At 36.1% G+C, this 12,676-nt stretch overlaps 1 protein-coding gene across 3 annotated transcripts; it reads right to left on the bottom strand.

The window, feature by feature from the left end:
* Positions 1 to 7,481: 7,481 nt before the first annotated feature.
* On the bottom strand, positions 7,482 to 12,177 carry LOC132185698 (putative hexosyltransferase MUCI70). 3 transcript variants are annotated; one of them, XM_088518193.1, is made up of 6 exons: positions 11,645 to 12,177; positions 10,623 to 10,834; positions 10,233 to 10,445; positions 9,989 to 10,144; positions 8,415 to 8,691; positions 7,482 to 7,960 (listed from the first exon to the last, which is right to left on the bottom strand). In XM_088518193.1, exons 1-6 carry the CDS (start codon positions 11,976 to 11,978, stop codon positions 7,728 to 7,730), a joined length of 1,425 nt encoding a protein of 474 aa, XP_088374319.1. In that variant the 5' UTR covers positions 11,979 to 12,177; the 3' UTR covers positions 7,482 to 7,727. The 3 variants fall into 3 exon arrangements, with proteins under 3 accessions (XP_088374319.1, XP_059455455.1, XP_059455456.1); XM_059599472.2 differs by having other exon boundaries at positions 10,233 to 10,409; XM_059599473.2 differs by lacking the exon at positions 10,233 to 10,445.
* Positions 12,178 to 12,676: the final 499 nt, after the last annotated feature.

The following is a 12,676-nucleotide window of genomic DNA, read 5'->3' as shown; positions in this document are numbered from 1 at the left end:
AATCCAAGCATCACGTGTCAAATACCAGGCAATTGAAATTTCTAAACTAGCAAACTATAAAGATACAACATTAATGCTGATTTAAAAACTAAAAACAAACCGATAAAAATACCAATACCAATACCGCAGGCCAACTTTGCAAGAACCCAAAGTTGTAAAAAGCCGATTCGCAGCAAAATCTATAAAATAAATCAAAACAAGGAATAGAGAAATGTCTGAGAGAACAGCGTATAGCAGACATCTAAACAACACGTGGAATAAAGAAGGAAAAAAAAAAAGCATTTCACTAATTTCTGCAGAAAGGCCAACGTCAAAAACTCTTGCTCAATCACGAGAAAACCCAAATCATAACCTCCACCTGTGAACAGATTGACGACAAATCATAACTTCCTCATCAATATCCCAAAAAACTTCACGAAATAGGAAACTACATGTCAGAAAACCATGAAACAGACATCACCAGCAAACGAAGCTATGTTACTCGGTCTTCAAATATCCACCCAGAACTGGAAAAACTTTAGATTGCAGACCTGGTTGACATGTAAGGTACCCACCAACTAACTTTGTGCAATATATTAAGCATTAATCTGAGATTACTGAATAGCTACACAAGTCCAGCAATATCACCAAGAAACAAATATCTCCAGCAAAAGCATATGTTACTCGCTGCTTAAAAATCAGCCCAGTACGGTAAAAACTTGAGATTGCAGACCTGGTTGACATGCCCAGTACTTTCTGTGTAATGTAATGAGCATTAACCTGAGATTACCAATTAGTGACACCAGTCCAGCAATGTTACTTAAATCAATCCAAATCTCAAAACATCAAATGTCGATCACAAGATGATAAAGCAAAAACCTGTGTTTTTACTGTCCAAAGATGGTTTTGTGCAGAAATAGAAGTCCAAAGGCCACATACAGGTTATTCGCACCCAGGAGTCGACTAATATACCAATAGAAACACAACAGGAGGACGAAGGAACAGCCTAACTTCATTCTAGAATTGAGGATCCCCTTGGAACATAATGCCTAAGAAAAGCAGTCACAGCCACAACATTGAAACAAGAACACAGAAAAAATAGAACAAGCAAAAAGAATTACTTAAAAATTGACAGAAAGAGAAAACTTATTGTCACATCGACCAAGAAAAAGAAAGCCCCAATCAATATCTCTGCCATCTTTGTAGATATATTACCACCAAATTCTTCACACAGCTTTTCAGAATTACAAGAATAGTTAAACCAAGAATCAATAACACACAATCAACGAAATCATACAACTAAATGATCGAACTGAAAATTTTAAGTTATAAAATATGTGGAAAGTGCAATTAGATGCTGGCAGAATCAACAACCAGAACAAACATGCTGAGCACCGCTGCTTTTCATAAAAAATTGCACAAACCCAACCTGAAATACATGCAATCCAAGCATCACGTGTCAAATAACAAGCAATTAAAATTCTAAACTTATGATAGCCAAGCTAGCAAACAATAAAGATACAACATTAATGCTGATTTAAAAAAGAAAAAAGAAAAACAAACCGATACCATTACCAATACCGCAAGCCAACTTTGCAAGAACCCAAAGTTGTAAAAAGCCGATTCGCAGCAAAATCTATAAAATAAATCAAAACAAGGAATAGAGAAATGTCTAAGAGAACAGCATATAGCGGACATCTAAACAACACGTGGATAAAGAGGGGAAAGAAAGCATTTCACTAATTTTTGCAGAAAGGCCAACTTCAAAAACTCTTGCTCAGTCACGAGAAAACCCAAATCATAACCTCCACCTGTGAACAGATCGACGACATATTTTCAAACAACTTCCTCATAAATATCCCAAAAAACTTCACGAAATAGGAAACTACACGTCACAAAACCATGAAACAGACATCACCAGCAAAAGAAGCTATGTTACTCAGTCTTCAAATATCCACCCAGAACTGGAAAAACTTTAGATTGCAGACCTGGTTGACAAGTAAGGTACCCACCAACTAACTTTTTGCAATATATTAAGCATTAATCTGAGATTACTGAATAGCTACACAAGTCCAGCAATATCACCAAGAAACAAATATCTCCAGCAAAAGCATATGTTACTTGCTGCTTAAAAATCCGCCCAGTACGGTAAAAACTTGAGATTGCAGACCTGGTTGACATGCCCAGTACTTTCTGTGTAATGTAATGAGCATTAACCTGAGATTACCAATTAGTGACACCAGTCCAGCAATGTAACTTAAATCAATCCAAATCTCAAAACATCAAATGTCGATCACAAGATGATAAAGCAAAAACCTGTGTTTTTACTGTCCAAAGATGGTTTTGTGCAGAAATAGAAGTCCAAAGGCCACATACAGGTTATTCGCACCCTCGCACCCAGGAGTCGACTAATATACCAATAGAAACACACCAGGAGGACGAAGGAACAGCCTAACTTCATTCTAGAATTGAGGATCCCCTTGGAACATAGTGCCTAAGAAAAGCAGTCACAGGCCACAACATTGACACAAGAACACAGAAAAAATAGAACAAGCAAAAAGAATTACTTAAAAATTGACAGGAAAAGAGAACTTATTGTCACATCGACCAAGAGAAAGAAAGCCCCCAATCAATATCTCTGCCATCTTTGTAGATATATTACCACCAAATTCTTCACACAGCTTTTCAGAATTACAAGAATAGTTAAACCAAGAATCAATAACACACAATCAACAAAATCATACAACTAAATGATCGAACTGAAAATTTTAAGTTATAAAATATGTGGAAGGTGCAATTAGATGCTAGCAGAATCAACAAACAGAACAAACATGCTGAGCACCGCTGCTTATCATAAAAAATTGCACAAACCCAACCTGAAATACATGCAATCCAAGCATCAAGTGTCAAATAACAAGCAATTAAAATTCTAAACTTATGATAGCCAAGCTAGCAAACCATAAAGATACAACATTAATGCTGTTTTAAAAAATAAAAAAGAAAAACAAACCGATACCATTACCAATACTGCAAGCCAACTTTGAAAGAACCCAAAGTTGTAAAAAGCTGATTCGCAGCAAAATCTATAAAATAAATCAAAACAAGGAATAGAGAAATGTCTGAGAGAACAGCATATAGCGGACATCTAAACAACACGTGGATAAAGAGGGGAAAAAAAGCATTTCACTAATTTTCGCAGAAAGGCCAACTTCAAAAACTCTTGCTCAATCACGAGAAAACCCAAATCAGAACCTCCACCTGTGAACAGATCAACGACATATTTTCAAACAAGTTCCTCATCAGTATCCCAAAAAACTTCACGGAAACTACACGTCACAAAACCATGAAACAGACATCACCGGCAAAAGAAGCTACGTTACTCAGTCTTCAAATATCCGCCCAGAACTGGAATAACTTTAGATTGCAGACCCGGTTGACATGTAAGGCACCCACTGAAACTTTGTGTAATATATTAAGCATTAATCTGAGATTACTGAATAGTTACACAAGTCCAGCAATATAACTTAAATCAATCCAAACCTCAAACGGCTAATGTCAATCACAAGAAGTTAAAGCAAAAACCTGTGCTTTAACTGACCAAAGATGATTTTGCGCAGAAATTGAAGTCCAAAGGGCCCATGCTGGTTACTGCCCCAGGAATCAAATAACAATAGAAACACAAGAATAGGACGAAGGGACGGTCTACCTTCATTGTAGAATTCGATCCCTTGGAACATAATGCCTAAGAAAAGCAGTCACACGCAGCCGCATTAAAACAAGAACAAAGAAAAATTAAAAGAAGCAAAAAGACTTCCTAAAAAAATGACAGGAAAAGAAAACTTATCGCCACATTAAACTCTGTCCACCAAGAAAACAAGAAAGCCCCAATCAATATTGACGCCCTCCTTTTAGATATATTAGCACCAAATCCTTCACAGACCTTTTCGGACTTACAAGAATAGTCAGACCAGACATAATCAAACAATCTATAGCATATTTCCAAATAACTATGAAACCCTAACTTTTCTCCATACCATTAAGACGCATAAGCAAGAAACAAAAGTCGATCCTTTTACCATCTGACATCAATTCTCCCTCGAAAAACCGTGGAAGACCCAAATTGGCAACATAGATAATAGTTCAAGAAGCGATGCATCAAAACCTAGCACGAAGAAGATCTTTCCTGAAAGTGATCACCAAGGTCTCGAAAGAAAACCCAATGAAGCAAACCTCCCCTGAAAGCAATCACTATCCTAATCTGTCTCGAAGAAAATCAACAAATTTTTTTTGGAAGAAAAACCAAAGATGATAAGAAGCAAGTACCTATGCATCACCTAACATAAAGAAGATCCTCCCAAAAACCGATCACCATCGTCTTCAAAACCCTAAGTTGTGTAGAAGACAACCTTCCCTGAAGCATTCACCAACGTATTAATAAAGCCCTAATATGTAACCAAGAAAATCTTCCCTGCAAACAATTAACGAAGTATTGGAAGAAACTACAAATTTGTATATCTAAACCTAACACAAAAACGATCTTCCCTGAAAGTGAAAGATCACCGTAACGTTCAGCCAAGTATTGGAAGAACTCACCAACGTAGTAGAAAGAAAACCTAATTTGTAACGAAGAAAATCAAAATCTTTCCTGCAAACGATCAAGGGAAGAAAACCCAATTCTGTGACAAAGATGATAGGAAGGAATCTTCTATTGGCTATAGATAATTCTGTGACAAAGATGCATCAAAACCAAAAACAGAAACAAAACTTTCCCTTAAAACCATCTCCAAGGAGGTATTGCAAGAAAACCTTTCTTGAAATCCTTTACCAGCGGAATGAAAGAATCCCTAATTCGTAACGAAGAAGGTCTCCCCTGTAAGCGATCAACAATATATTTGAAGAAAACCAAATCTGTAAACAAAGATGACAGAAATCTTCTACGGGCTATGCATCAAAATCAAACGTTCCCTGAAATCGATCACAAACGTATTGAAAGAAAACCCGAAAGCGATCCCAAATTTTACCAAAGCAATCAATAGCGCACAGAAAGAAATCCTAATTTCTCACAAAGAGAAATATTCCTTGTGAGCGATCTTCAATCCCTACCACGAGGATGAAATAGGAGGGCGGGGGTATTTATAGTCCGTTGGGGGCGGTGGAAAGATCTAGTCCTACCCAAAGTCGATTAGTTTTAACGCGGGATTCTAGCTGGCTTAAGCCCAAAGCAAGTTGCCATTATTGTGACACGTGTGTTGTTTCCTCTGTGACGTAAAGTCCACGAACGCCAACGAAGACTCGGTTGGCGGGTGGACCGTGAATAATGGCCAACTATTTTGCCTAACTTTAGGCTAATTTTTGCCTTATTTTTATTTAAAAAAACAAAAAAACAAAAAAAAAAAATGTGAGAAGCAATAATTTTTTTTTTTGTCCTTCTTTTATTCAGTATTTTTTAAAAAATAAAAAATGGTATTTTTCTACATAAAAAAATGACATTATTATGAAAAAAAAAAAAAGACATTTTTTTTTTTAAATACCAAATAAAAGAAGGACCAAAAAAAAATATTATTGCTTCACACTTTTTTTTTTCATTTTTTATTTATTTTTAAAAATTAAAAAATAAGGTTAAAGTTGGTCCAAAATTGGACAAAATAGTTGGGTCCATATAATCCCTCCAACGAAAAACGCTTAAAATTAAACGAATAAAATAAATCATTAAGTCAACGACCATCCACTTTTTGGTTGGTGGGGGCAGACGAATGATCAAATAAAATAAAAAAGAAGGAATTTGAGGATCTTCAATATTCATGATCGGGTGAAATTTTGGCAACAAATTGATACATAGGAGCTACTCCCATGATGCAATATGCATGTGTAAAGGTCACCGTAAGAGAAAGCCCCCAATAATCACTATAAAAATTAAAATGAAGGATAAAGTCCACTTAACCTCCTCAAACTATTACTTCAATGACAATCTACTCCCTAAACTATCAATTGTGACAATTTACTCCCCAAACTACCAAAACAATGACAATGTAACCCAAATTTTAACAAAATGACAAAATTACCCTTATTAAAATAAAAACAAAAATACTAAATTTTTTTTTTTTTCAAATTTTGAGGGTATTTTTGTCTTATTAAAAATTTTAGAAGGGTAATTTTGTCATTTTGCTAGTATTTGGGGAGTGCATTGTTATTGTTTTGGTAGTTGGGGGTGGTAAGTTGTTGATAATTTGAAGAGTAAATTATCATTGAAATTGTAGTTTGAAGAGGTTAAGTGACTTTAATCTAAAATGAAAGCTGGCCTTTATAACTGCTCAACCTTGGGCAACTACAACGAGAGACAATGGCTGTAGAGCCCCAAAGATTCGGACGGAATCCTGCTATTTTTTATGGGTTGGAGGCAGTTCAAGAAAAGATACAAAATTTTGGGGTGAAGATAAGAAGTTTCCTCCAGGTTGGGTGGAAGAATTGCAGTAAAACCGAAGCTTTTCTTTTGTGTACTATTCTTTTTTCATTTTTTTTTTTAATTATTCATTTTGGTTGTATTATGCAATCAATTGACTTAAGTCCTGGTTTTGATTGTTTTGGTTTATCTTTTAAGTTCTTTTGTTTTGGTTGTTTGATGCCTTAACTTACATGTGTTGATCATAAACTGCTGCATCAATTTTGTAAGTTGTAGTATCTCTCATCTTCAGGGGCAGAACCACCCCTTGGCTTGGGGGGAGCCAGGAGACGAGGGATACTTACCCCCTCAAGCCAAGGTATATATATATATATATATATATAAAAATTAACTTTTGCTCCCTTAAATTTTTTGCCTCTCAAACAAAACGTTATAGTTCCGCTCCTGCTCATCTCATTGGAAATTTTGTTGATGTTAAATACTTGGATGAGTTAAATTTTATTGGCATCATTGTTGAATCGATCATCTTTCTTTTTTCCCTTTAAATAGATTCAGATTTCTTACCTTTCATCGATTTGGTCATTATTCTCTTATTCAATGCATATATCAACTTAAATACATTCAAATTTGATTTGATTTTATATCTCTTACCATTAATTCACATCTCTTACCATTAATTATGATAAAAAAAAATATTCGATTTCATATATATATTTACATGAATGCACTTCATGAGGTGCCAATTGAGCTACCATTTGAAATTCAAACTAGGACCTCTTGTATTGTAAAACAATAAAGTGAAATAAGAACAAATGTAGCCTTATACCAACCACGTTTTTTTTTTTTTTTTTTTTTGGCTTTTATTCATTTCATTCCACTATTTATTTATTTTCTCATTTCATTATTAATTTCTTCACCAACAAGATGACTAGGAAAATACTAAGCCTATAACTATTGTTAACATGTCAGCATGGTTACAAGGTGTTGATTTTTTAATTTTTTTTTAGTGCATTTGGTTTGGCTTTAATCACATGCTGTAAAAGAATTATAGGTAAAAATAAAAAAAGGCATTAAGGGAACCCAACAGCAACTCCAACAGAAGTAGTAACTAGGCTGGATCTCTTTTTTCTAATGTCCGAAATGTGCGGTTAATACAAATCTAGCCATGTTCGTACCCAGAAGTTATAAACAGAAAAAGCCCAAAAAAGAAAGGGAAAAAAAAAAGAAAAAAGAAAAAAGAATGCCGCCAATAAAGCATTTAATAAGATGAACAAAAAGGACTGGTGACACAGGTAATTTCCTCTTAAGCCCGGATGCTCTAGGAACATGTTGTATGGCACTTAAAGAGTCAAGTTATTAAGGGCTTGGCCTTGCGTATGTGGCCCATACTATTGACAAGATCTTTGCGGGTGCAGACAGGGAACATGTTGATGTTCTTGAGCACTTTCAGCCGCCACAGTACATATGGGAAACTTAACTGATCCCGTGAAGTGAAACGGACAACCTCATTAAACCACAGGCACATAAACAGATTAGTCAATGGCGTATGCTCCCTCACGATGACAGAAGCTTCAGCTAGTGCTGCACCAGAAGGGAAAGAAAAAAAGTCAATCACCTATCAAATTTCTGGAGTCCAAATTTGGTTAATGCAAGACACCTTTGCTCTTACAGGTTAGTTCTAATCATTCAGAACATTGTTTTTGGCTCTCAGTCAATGTTCAGGTCTTAGTATAGGTCCCATTATACCTCAGATTATAGGAAAGGAAAAAAAGGAAAAAGGGAGGTAGGAGGCAAGAAGACTGACAAGGGCCATATGCTCAAGAATGTAAAAGCAAAAAGGGCAGGAGCAAAAATTAAAAAAGTAGGAATTCATAGGTAGAGTTTGAATTTTTTTTATTTATAGAATCCAACTAGATCTACAACATCCAAGGGCAGTTCTAAATTCCTGTGACCTTTTAAATTATAGTTGTTCTTCTTGTTATTGTTGGCTTTGATATGATCGTGACAGAACAAGAAACAACAAATAGATACATACCTTTCTTTCCATTAAATCTCTTGTCCTCAGGGAAGTCATCGTGGTGGTATTGAGTCAATTGCACCTCAACTTCTTCTGGGGTGGCTTTGTTTTTCTTGACAACAGCCTTGGCCTCATCGTAGACACTGCTGCGAGCTCCATGTTCTGAAATCGCAAGTACTGAATTTGAACGCCAGAGAAGGGCTTCCAACACACCTAAAGGGTCCCTCCTAAACTGGGACTTCGAGTCTACCCATATGGAGTACTTTGCATGAGGGAAAAGACGATGACCCAGCATCTGAAGACAAACAGAAATATAAGAAATTCTAAGATATTCAAAAAGACGCAGAAAGGCATGCAAATGGAAGGAGTTTTCTAAAAAACATATACCAGTAACGATGCAAGACTAGGACGTAGACAATCACACAAATAGCAAAGCTACGCATTTGTGTAGCAAACTACACAAAGAGAAAGGGTGGAAACTTGTACTTTCTAATTTATAAGAAGAAATATGACACGGATCAAAGGAAACCAAAACAGATCAAAAAGAAAAGGCAGGCATACACCTTCAGGCAAAACCAAATTTATACACTTAGCATGTGATCATGATGCTCAAAGGATTCACGCACCAAAAAAAAAAAAAAGAGGAAACGGAAACAGATAAAAAAAAAGAAAGAAGAGACAGGCATATACCTTCAGGCCAAACCAAATTTATATACTTAGCATGTGATCATGATGCTCAAAGAATTCTACACACCAAAAATAGAGAGAGGAAACGGAAACAGATCAAAAAGAAGAGACAGGCATATATACCTTCAGGCAAAACCAAATTATACACTTTGCATGTGATCATGATGCTCAAATGATTCTATGCACCAAAAAAAGAGACGCTCCAGGCAACACTTCAGCATTGCCACTCAAATCTACCTATGGATTTCAGACACACCACAAATCGACCTATTTCATTCTCATAAAGCATTTAAGGGAATAAGCTCAACAGAAATTGAAAAGATAAGTTGAGAGAAGTTAAGCAATCATTGGCCCAAAAAGAATAGTGCAATTTTTATATATCGATTTCCCTTTTCTTTTTGGCATTCATTTTTTGCTGTGTCAACTGTTCGATATAAATTGATTTCCTAGACCATTTTCCACCAAAAAAATCCAAGTATCTTGCAACTGATTTGAAAGATTACACAACCAACCAATGAAAGGGTTATCAAGATCAGCAAATGGAATTAACCAATCACTCAATGACTTAACAAAATTGACAATTGCATGGCTAAGAAAGCAGAAATGTTTGTTGCAATGATGTTTTTTTGATAAACATTCATATCGCAAGAAATATGTATGGCTACAGTTTTGACTTCTACTTTGTGACTCCTATAGTAATTTCTGAGTCAATTGAACATATATAAGATTTGCTAAGTGACAGGAAGAACAGGGAAAAGAAACAGAAATGCCCTAGATGGAATGAGACAAATATGACAGAGGAGCACCGATGATAGGCATCAACACAGAATGACCTATTTGCACATAATTTTTTTCAAGAAACAAAATATCATAAGAAATACAGAGCCAACGTTCACTCTTCCTACCTTTGGGATTTTACCATTCAATCTTTGGTCTGTGAAAGGAAGTTCCTGAACAACCACAATACGCCATTTCCCAATAAATCCATCCTCACCAATTCTATGTCCCACTGATTCTTGTGCACTCAAAGTGATTTCATCCCAGAATGCAACATAGCAAACCTGCATCCATCCAAAACATTTTGCATCTAAGCAAAGTGAAATTGTAAGCTATACCTAACAAATATGACTTCTAGACTATAAATGTAACCTTTCTAAGTGATGACTCTGACATTCCAATAGGTTGATAAAGATCATCTCCACCACCAAATGCACAAGTAGACACCACTACTTTGCAACTTTGCATGTAATTTTTGTCTTCATTAGAAATTTTAAACCCTCCATATTCACTGTAAAAACCACAATGTACCATAGGAGTTTCATTCACCTGTAAGTAACATATTTCTAATGGAAATGAGCATGCCTAGCATATAAAGAAGAAATAAGTTGAGAGTAAGGTTCAACAATTCATCAGACTTTATGGTTAAAGCAGTTTCTATAGAAAATTCAAAAGACACCTAAATTTCAATTCAGCTTTTACAAGACAACGAGCATCTATTGTCCTAGCCCCCATCAAATATATCAAAATGCAGCTTATAACCTTGAAACTTTTCTCTCTCTGATCACGAGTTTGGTTTCCAGTAAATACATTAAATCTTGTTGCTCCTGTGCGCTGCAGGTTAGTGTTTTCTTCTAAAAATGGTATATCATTCTCTGACATGTATAATACTTTTTTCACAGGACTAGTGGATTCTCCACCCTCAGGAATATCAAGATGCTCAAGTTCTTCAAGGGGCAGGAGCTTCAAGCAACCTGATACGATCCATAAATGCGTGTTATATGTAGAATTGCTTTTGAAGTCCTTTGCGTATAAGATGATGAATAAAATCAAAACCACCAAAGAGAGCAAGAATTCATATTTACTTTCCAAAAATAGTATCCAACAGCACTATATTAATTGTGCTCTAGATCTCAAGTCCAATCGTACTCTAGCAGTCTAGATGCTCCACACATTCAAAATTAATGAAAAAAAAAAGTAATTAAATCCCTGATAACAAAAAAAAAAAGCCTCTGCTACTGGTTTCCACAACTTCTATCCACTGTATTATCGTCTAGGTTATTCCTAATCAATATGATTAAGGAATTCAGGAACGAGAAACCCACAAAGTATTTTGACCCAGAAAAGAAACTCAAAAGAATGACAGTAGAAATTAGCTATATACTATCCTCTTCTCAGACCCTTTTGTGAATGAAACTCCTCTTCATGTTTCAATGAAAAACTACCAATGACTTTCCTTTCAATTGATATATTCGAAGCAAGCCTTGTGTCCTATCTCCATTTCTACATAATCAGCCACCATAATATCAACAAAGCCCAACCCAAACATCAATGTCACACAATAACACAAAACCTCAGTCGAGCTCCATTGATTTTAAGTTGCAACTATCATAATGACTGCATCTGATACGTATAGACAAACAAGTTACAACAATATTTACAGTCACGGACCTTTCATATCAAATAAATAGATGAACAATTTTTCTTCAAGCTGTTTGACGAAAGGAAATTCAAAGCCTAAACCAACTCAGCTATCTCAACATCAAATTTCAAAACCGACTTACGTTCTCTAACGCCGCCAACAACTCGAGTCGTTGGATCAAGCCGATTCAAATTTCCCTCCGATTTCGGTTTCTTCGCCGCACCGAGTTCCGAGTTCACCACCAGGCTCGGTTTCCGGCCGATCCTTGAGGCCTCAAACACAAGCAATCCAGCGGCTGGGAGGAAGATCAGAAGCGTCCAGTACTTTAAGATCGCCCGAATCACTCGCCGAACCAACTCATTCTTGACCCGGTGACCGGGTTTCTTACGCTTCCGTCGGACCCGGACTCGCATCCGACCGAGCTCGTCGGAGTCGGAGTCGGAGACCGAGATTGATATGCTGTTGTTGCCGAACATCGATCGGGGATCAGTGGTTGCAGGAATTCCAGGGGGATCGTAAGGAAAGAGAGTAATTGTAACGACAGGAATCAGCTTCTTTTTTTTTCTTTTTTTTTTTTTGAACTTCACTTTCTTCTTTTAACTATAATGAACTATATCACGTTTCAATGTCAGCGCCAAATTACGAATTCTATGTGACCGACAAACTATCAGACGTTATAGAATGTGTTGCTCAATTTTTCGTCCGCTTTTAATTCTCCGAATATTTATAATTTTGTTCTTTTAAACCCATTAAGTGATTTTTTTTTTATTTAATGAAAATTGAATATTAGTCTACGTGATTTACCTGATTTGTAATAAGCTTCATATAATATCAAAGCCCCTTAGAATAAGTTAAAATAACAAATTATTTCCTATTATCAAATCTCGTCAAAAAAAAACATGACATAATTTGTGAGTGCCACGACTTTAGTTATTACGACGTGTACGCCGACCTCGCCGATCTTCAAGCAAGTAAGAGTTCTTAGTTCTTCACCCCACATTTCAGATGCGACTCCCACCCGAAAGTTCTTCGCTCAACATTTCATCTTCTTTCCCAGCGTCGTCGTTGGTGTTTGAAATAGCATGTAAATATGGGCTTGTGATTTGCTTGGAAGAATTTAAGGATAGGGAATTGTGCCTAGTCCTTCAAGTGCAACCACGAGTTCATGATTATT

Source organism: Corylus avellana, chromosome 7, assembly GCF_965113065.1.
Source record: "Corylus avellana chromosome 7, dhCorAvel1.hap1.2, whole genome shotgun sequence".
NCBI classification, from domain to species: Eukaryota; Viridiplantae; Streptophyta; class Magnoliopsida; order Fagales; family Betulaceae; genus Corylus; species Corylus avellana.
The sequence above is the reverse complement of the archived record's forward strand: the minus strand, read 5'-3'. Positions and strand labels throughout refer to the sequence as shown.

Bases quoted from the DNA above. Each gene is read 5' to 3' on its own strand.
- LOC132185698 (XM_088518193.1), bottom strand. From the start codon at position 11,978: ATGTTCGGCAACAACAGCATATCAATCTCGGTCTCCGACTCCGACTCC. The intron at 10,835-11,644 runs GTAAGTCGGTTT...GGATCGTATCAG, and splicing joins TGTTGGCGGCGTTAGAGAAC to GTTGCTTGAAGCTCCTGCCC. The intron at 7,961-8,414 runs GTATGTATCTAT...CTTCTGGTGCAG, and splicing joins GAGATTTAATGGAAAGAAAG to CACTAGCTGAAGCTTCTGTC.